The 8,178-nt window shown below is 30.5% G+C and overlaps 1 protein-coding gene across 2 annotated transcripts; it reads right to left on the bottom strand.

Annotated features, from left to right (window-relative positions):
- Positions 1–461: 461 nt before the first annotated feature.
- LOC108454927 (inorganic phosphate transporter 1-4-like) lies at positions 462–5,647 on the bottom strand. Of its 2 annotated transcripts, none has more exons than XM_017753563.2 (2): positions 5,469–5,647; positions 462–2,267 (listed from the first exon to the last, which is right to left on the bottom strand). In XM_017753563.2, the coding sequence occupies exon 2, from the start codon at positions 2,257–2,259 to the stop codon at positions 646–648; it is 1,614 nt and encodes a 537-aa protein (XP_017609052.1). In that variant the 5' UTR covers positions 2,260–2,267; positions 5,469–5,647; the 3' UTR covers positions 462–645. The 2 variants fall into 2 exon arrangements, with proteins under 2 accessions (XP_017609052.1, XP_017609051.1); XM_017753562.2 differs by having other exon boundaries at positions 462–2,261; positions 5,469–5,642.
- Positions 5,648–8,178: the final 2,531 nt, after the last annotated feature.

Here is an 8,178-nt window from a genome sequence, read left to right as displayed (position 1 = left end):
AAGATAGGTGCAACTCTCATTTGGATAGATTCGAGCAATAGAAATCTTACTTATATAATAAAGGTTGTCTTGAATTCAGATTAGATTGAACAATTAGTAATTGCCATACAATGAAAAAATATATTTATTTATTTAAAAATTTAGTGTCAGACATGAAATATCATAAAAAAAAATCAATACACAATATTATATACGATGTATATATACATGTAAAATGCCCTTGTAATCCAGCGGATAAAGTATATTATATGGTCTATTTTAGGGGTTGGCGACTTACTCATTCCGTGACTTTGGTAGTGGACATTCCAAAAATGGGTACTATCAAGTAGGATGAATTCAATAATAGAAGTTGGTGATATTCTAGTTTTCTTTATCTTTTCAAGACCCATTCGAAAGAGAATTCAATACACCTTGATTGCGATTGTATGAATAAATACAACCGCCCTAAATACAAAGATATATTCTTCTGAAAACCATTCAACTATATGAAAATTAAAAGAAAATGAACATACCCCAATGACCCGAGTGAAAGCAAACATATACACAATATACATATAGTTGAACATAAAACCAACAAGAAAAAAATACAAAAGTAACTAGGAAACAACATGAAACTTGGTAAGAACTTCAAATTAGTGGTGAAAATCAGATGGGAACAGTCCTTGAAGGATCCATTTGAATCTGTTTTTCATCATTTTCATCTCCATTTTCACCTGTTAGTTCCTCAAGTGATTTGCCCTTTGATTCTGGCACCAGTAGAGTGAATAGCATTCCGAAGAAATTGATGACCCCGAGCATGATAAGTGAGTATCGGACACCGATGCCTGGTGGGTAGCCAGCATCGGTCTTGGCCGGATCAGTGCTTTGAGCCGCATATAAGAATCCAAATGCCCCGACGATGGCCCCGGCTTTTCCTGCGGCAGCCGATATTCCGTGACACGTTGATCGCAATCTTGCAGGGAAGATCTCAGCTGGCACAACAAATGTTGTAGCATTGGGTCCAAAATTGGCAAAAAAGAAGGTGAGCGAATACATGATCACAAACCCAATTCTATTAGGTTCCAATGTCCAATGATGGTATGGAATTGCAAGAGCAAACATGAAGACAGTCATGAAGAAAAATCCCATCAATTGAATCGCAAATCTTCCCATGATATCGATCAACGCCACTGTGAACCAATATCCCGGAACCGTACTGCATAGAGCGATCAATGTTTGAGCTCTAGCGATCTTGTACACTTCGTGGATCGCATTCATGCTTGCGGCCTTAGGAATCCATCCAATGGCCGAGAAGATGTCCTTTTGGAATAGGTTTTGGCTATAAAATGCAATGTCTAATAAGAACCAAGTGGTTGTAGTTCCCAGCAAATGAAGTCCGTGGCGTTTCAAGAATTCCCTGGAGAACAAGCCGAAGGAATTTGTTCGATCTGTCGATATCTTTATGACCTTATCTTCCTCCGCTTCGAGATCAATATTCAACACTTTCGACATGTCCGCCACAGCCTGTTTTGCGTTCTTTGCAACAAGGGCCGTAAACCGAGCGGTTTCCGGCATCTTCATTCGCCAATAGTAAGTAAGAGCAGCCGGGATTGCACCGACCATCAAAATTATGCGCCAAACATAGTCAGCCTGTGGCACAGTCGAGGCTGCCGCATCCACTGAATAAGCAGGTGCCTTGTATGCATGGTCAAATGCAGCAGAAACAATAAGTCCCACAATACCACCACCTAAAATCCCGAACCCTTGCATTGCGAACACCGCCGCGATAAATGCTCCACGAGTTTTTTTGTTGGCGTATTCGGACATAATCGTAGCCGAAAGAGGGTAGTCACCACCAATGCCGAAACCGAGCCAAAACCGGAAGAAACAAAGGGTAGCTATAACACCTTTAGCAGTGCTTCCAAATGACAAGCCAGAGGCAATAGAGCAAACAACCATGAGAATCAAAGTGAGACCATAGACTTTTTTCCGGCCCATTTTGTCGCCGAGCCACCCGAAAAATAGTTGGCCAACTAATGTACCGACTAAAGCAACACCGTTGACAGCGGCAGCAACGTTGGGAGGTAGGGTACCGGGCTTGAGTGCACCATCGACATGGTAATATATACGACCGAGTAATTTGGTGACCAAAGAGATGCAAAAGAGATCGTAAGCATCGGTGAAAAATCCCATCCCTGCGATAACAATGGCGGTGAAATGATACCACTGAGTCTTGGCTGCATCTAGTGCATTCAGCACTCCTAACTGTTCTCTAGCCATGGCTGCACCTTGCAAAATCACGGTATCAACTTAGTATAATAATAATAACAATAATAATCAACAAGTCATTATCAGATGCCGGTCTCATCAACAGAAAATGGATGAGTTACAAAGAAGCTGCGGAAGCATGGCGTTTATGTAAGAGCTTAGGCCTTAAAGCTAGCTGCTCAGATGATGTTATAATTTCTGAGTTGATGATGCTTGAGCAAGAGAGAGGGTCATAGGTAGTTATTATAGGGATTTAATTGATTTAGGTGGTTTTTGGTGTTTTGGCGAAATTGATTTTAAAAGATGGTATTTATTTTAAGAATCTGGAGATGTTTAAAGGAGTTGATATGTCGTTGTTGCATGAATCAAAATCTCAGAATGTCGATAGCTGATTCTTTTTCTTATTAATGCTCCATAGCCATAAAGTGTGCTGCAAAGGGATTTTCATTACTACTGTTTGTTGATGGTATCAAGAAGTCCTTTGAGATGCTGATTTCGATTTCAACAGGATGGCTAATGCCAAGGCGATGGTTGGGTCTTTCTATGTTTTAGTTTTAAATTAATAAAACTAAAATTGTAGTTTAACTTTCTCTAAAAATAATAAAATTTTAATTTAATTTTTTAAAAATAATATTTTTACTATAATAAAAATTACAATTTAATTTTAATCACTTAAAATATTTTTTTTGTCTTCACTCCTGATTTTATGCCTTGAGACTTGTTGATTTACTTGTCTTTTCCTCCATTTATTTTAACATTTAAATTAAAATATCATTTGATTTTTGATTAAGTAAATGAGTGTGGTAATTAAATTGTTTTGATTAATTTCATCATTGGAAATTCCAAATAACGAAAACTAATTACATTAAATTTATATCTTTTATAATTCAAATAAATATCAAAGGTCAAGCACTCAACTATATAAAAAGTTCTGAGCAAATAGATTTTATTAATATAGAAAACATTATGTTTATTTGATTCAATCTAATCAATCCATAATAAAACCGTTGACTAGTGTGGATTGAAAATAATGTAATTGACTGACTTCAATTTCCATCAATTAATTCTATTAACTTCTTCAACAAAAAGACAGATAATAAAAAAACTACTTAGGTCAACGTTGATAGTCACCACTCACCAGGTAATCTGACTTTTAATCCATGTATTTAAAAGGTTATTCAATTTTCCTATTTTCTTTAATTTAAAAATTCTATTTCAATTATTATCGTTTTTAGTGGTTTTTGTCAAAAATTGCCAACTTATCATGTTTGTTTTCTGTTAATTATATGTTATGTTATATGAGGATAACCTAATCAATACTCTAAGCTCACAAACTTTGACAGAAATATTTACAATTTTAATATGTGGACTGAGATTTTTAAATAAAAAAGTAGGAATGTTTAATTTTTATCTTTTTAAGTACAAGGACTAAATCTCATTTTTTTTTTATTTTTTTTGAGAATTACAAGAGGAAGGTAAAACCTTAACAGCAATGTGACTAGCACGACTCAAACTCAAGCTACACCTAAGGCAACGAACACCTTAGCCATTAGACCAGGTTTACTAAATCTTAAATTTTGTCAAAGTACAAAAACTAATAACATATTTTAACATTTATATAAAATCATAATAATAAATTTAACCTTCAATATTTATTTATTTTTCATCCTACTTTTCTTTAGATCATTTTGGTGCCTAACTCTCATAATTTAATCAAATTATTGTTTAATAAAAAGTTAATTAGACCATTAAAATTTTAATAATAACCACATGGTGCCAACGTGTATTTCATGAAAGTTTAAAATATACATAAATATAATTTATAATTTAAAATTTTCAGATAAAATACGTGTGAACTGTCAGTTCATCATCTTTTATTAAAAATCGATTTGACTAAATTTTAAATTTTAAGAACTAAAATAATCCAAGAAAAAAATTATGATAAAAAGAAAAAAAACTAAATTTATTATTATAGTACTATTTCTTTTCAAATGAAACATCTTTATTCAAAACTTTGTATCCAACCCATATTTGGTATACCTAAAATATAAATAGCCTCTATTCAGGCACATGCAATTACATAAGTTAAAGCTTTCAATAAAAGTATCATGAAAGTTTTTATACAAAGAGTTAGATTATACTTATTCGTTTTAATAAAAACTGAATAAATTAGTTAATATACATTAAATTAAAGAACAAACTAATCATTTCAGTTAAAATTTTCATCAATTTCTATTGTTAAAGACTTGTGTGATTAATAGAATAATCGACACTTACATATTGCATGCCACGTATACTTCAAGTCAAAAATTAATTTTAATAGTATAAATAAATGAAACTTTTAATAGAATAACTAATTTATTCTTTGATTTAATATATAAAAACTAATTTACTAATTTTTAAGTGAAAGAGAAAAAATACAATTCCAACCCACATGTACTATTGCGTGCTTCATCAACAACTCTACTGTACCACCTTAAAATTTCCAGATTTGTGAGACAAAATGGTAAGACTTTGAGTCAAAATCAGACATAAATGATACTAGGAACCCAAATATTTATAGGTTTGTAACGTATATGATACGACTTTTTACTTGGGTTGGTTCTACCTGATCTAAATTTAAATTAAGTAATAAAAGTTTTATTAAATTAAATTAGAAAATATATAAATTTTGGTATAATACCATACTAGTTCTGGGATAGAGATGGAAAACTACTGCTAAACATAAATTAATTAATGGAAAAAACGAAGGATGGCTGGAATCTACACATTGATTTTTTTTTCGCAATTTTTGTTGAACCGTATGCATCAAAAGGTGCCTGTACGGCTACTAAGGGATACAATTTTATCCTAATCAACCGACTTTATCGAGAAAGATTACTTTTTTTAGGCCAAGAGGTTGATAGCGAGATCTCGAATCAACTTATTGGTCTTATGGTATATCTCAGTATAGAGAATGATACCAAAGATCTGTATTTGTTTATAAACTCTCCTGGCGGATGGGTAATACCCGGAGTAGCTATTTATGATACTATGCAATTTGTGCAACCAGATGTGCATACAATATGCATGGGATTGGCTATATAATTATGAAAAAAAAAAGTTAAATAAAATTGAAGTAGCAGTACATAAGGTAGTTTTAATTGGGATATAAAATGCAATAATGGGTGTGTTTTCATTATTAATGACATAATATACATATGGAAACTTATAAGACTGACCTGTTTCTCTTCAAACAGTATTGCAGTGGAGAATGGAAAGAGAGGAAGCAGTGGAAATGGTGAATGCAAAGATGTGAGAAAGCTGGTGGGCTTTTTAAACTGCACATGCTATGGCATCTAATCAAGCATATACTCTTTCTATTCTATTTTTATTTATTTTTTCTCAAGTCAACCCTCTTCTCATTCTCACCATTAAGATATTAAGCATCTATACTTCGATATAAAAGGAAGCCTTCCTACATCACTTTATTATTATTATTATTATTATTATTATTATTATTATTATTATCATATTTAATATTTAATCTTTATCTACTTTTATATGTAAAAAAGCAAAGCCCTACATCACATTTCTCTGCTAAATTTTTAATTTTGATCTGATATTTAATTTTTATATATAAAAGGAAGGCTAAACATTTTTCACTATTTTTGTTTGCCCTTGAATGGTAAGATAAATTTTCAATTTCGATCTTTCTCCTATTATCATATTTGAGATTTAATCTTCCCTTCCACACATTTAACTGCTCTTTCCTTTGTTCATTACTATTGTAAATAATTGTAAATTTTAATTTTGATCTCTCTATTATAATCACATTCGAGATTTAATATTTATATTTTAATTTAATATTATTTAATTTTCTACTTTTACAATAACATTAATAGCTCACATAGCTATTGTACTCAATTATTTCGGTTAAAATAATAAAATATTTTTGTTCAAAACACTTTATATCATGTGGCATGCACGCACACGCAGCATATAGAAAAAATACTATCTATACATGATAACTTAGAATGCACACGTATATATATATATATATATATATATATATATATTCTACCTCATCATTATGATATGGATTGCTAAGGGTGTCAATTATTTGGATTAATTAATGATACTATAAAAATATGAGGACTAATTATGTTAAATTAAAATGTAAATAATAAATCTTAAATTAAAGATATAAAATAATCATAGCCATAATTTAACCTAAAACAATTTATATCCAACACAATCACCTTTATTTTAATTTTAAATAAATAAATATTTTGAGGAATCTAATGATTAAAAATTCATTTTAATTGTAATTACAGAAGAATAAAAATAAATGTAAAATAAATCCTCTTCTTTCCCACCATTTTATTTTTAATTGTATATTTTGCAAAAAAATTTTACCTTTTTGAGTAAAAAGATACTGATGAGAATAAATCATCAATGTAAATTCTCACAGACGATGAAAGTGAACTCTTACAGATGAAAACCTCATCAATGTGAAAAATTATTCATTTGATTTCACGTTTCCTAAAATGGTAAAGTTACATTTTTAGTCTTCCAACTTCTATTAATTTTCAATTTAATCTTTATCAAATTTCATTATTCATACTTTCTGTCCAAATACTTAATTCACCTTAAAATATTTGGTATTTCTTAGTGTTGAGTAATTTTTATCTCGTGTCCCATTAAAGGGAACATTCGAGTATTTATACATATCATTATTGTTCATGATTTCACTCCATTGTTCTTGGACTCGATCCAACTATTTATAGGACTGACACTCTGAGCTTATTTCGGGCATGTTGGACACGTGTGTCATTTTGGGTCGCCTGCTAGACTTCGCGGTCCCTCACATGCGAGCTCCTTAGGTAGGGCGAACAGAGACCGTGAATGCTCCTTGGCATGTGCAAGCTGATACTGCGAGTTACCTCTACTATCCTCTCGTTGTACACCTCACGCATGTCTACCTAGTGAGGCCTTTTCGAGTTGCGGGTAGGCAACCCAAATCTCATCTAAATTTCGACTTGATAATCATATATAATACTTAAAAACTAAAATTCTGAGATATTACAATTTAATTATAAATAAATAAACACATGGTAAATAAAAAATATATTTTTTATAGTACGAGTGGACGAACAAAAATCTATTCATTACTAGCAATAGAAGTGATAGGTGATGAAATCAAGCACATCATGAATTTTTGACATTTTTGTAAGTCAACTTCATTCATTCATAGAACAAAATGCCTTGTGACTAAGTAGATTTGCTCATTCTGTTATCTCTCTTATTTAGTAAAGCCCTCAATTATGATTAATTCTTTTTTATCACTCAATTATCAAATGTTTTAAATTGGTCGCTCAATTAATTAAGTTTTTTTTATCCTTTTTCATTAAGTTCTATTAAGTGTTTGACGAAAGGGTAATATAGTAGTTCAAAAATTGGTCTAATAATTTATTTATCTCTCGACTTTTACATATCGTCTCAATCCAGTCATAATTTTTAAAAATATTAACCCTTAACATTACAATTTTTCTCAATTTAGTCATAATTTTAAAACTTAAAAAATATACAAAATACATTTTAAGATTTTACTTGAGAACCTCCCACAATCTCTTCCCATTTCCGTATATAGTGATTTACAACTACAATAGATAATAAATTCAATTGCTATTTTATTCCGTTTGAGATTATATTATTCTTTATTAAATAATATAATTATATTTATTATTTAATTTTAAATAAAGTACCAAACATATTTTATAATTTAAATTCAACACTTAATTTTTCAATTTATCAAACATAACTTAATTTAAGCTATTTAAACATAATATATTTGATTTATTTAAATTCTTTATATTTATTCAAAACTCTATTTACTTGACTATACAAAGCTCATTTATTTTTTATTATAGTATAATTAACAATATTACT

The sequence above is a fragment of the Gossypium arboreum genome, chromosome 9 (genome assembly GCF_025698485.1).
Source record: "Gossypium arboreum isolate Shixiya-1 chromosome 9, ASM2569848v2, whole genome shotgun sequence".
Taxonomy (NCBI): domain Eukaryota; kingdom Viridiplantae; phylum Streptophyta; class Magnoliopsida; order Malvales; family Malvaceae; genus Gossypium; species Gossypium arboreum.
The sequence above is the reverse complement of the archived record's forward strand: the minus strand, read 5'-3'. Positions and strand labels throughout refer to the sequence as shown.

Coding starts and splice junctions, on each gene's coding strand:
- LOC108454927 (XM_017753563.2), bottom strand. CDS start 2,259: ATGGCTAGAGAACAGTTAGGAGTGCTGAATGCACTAGATGCAGCCAAG.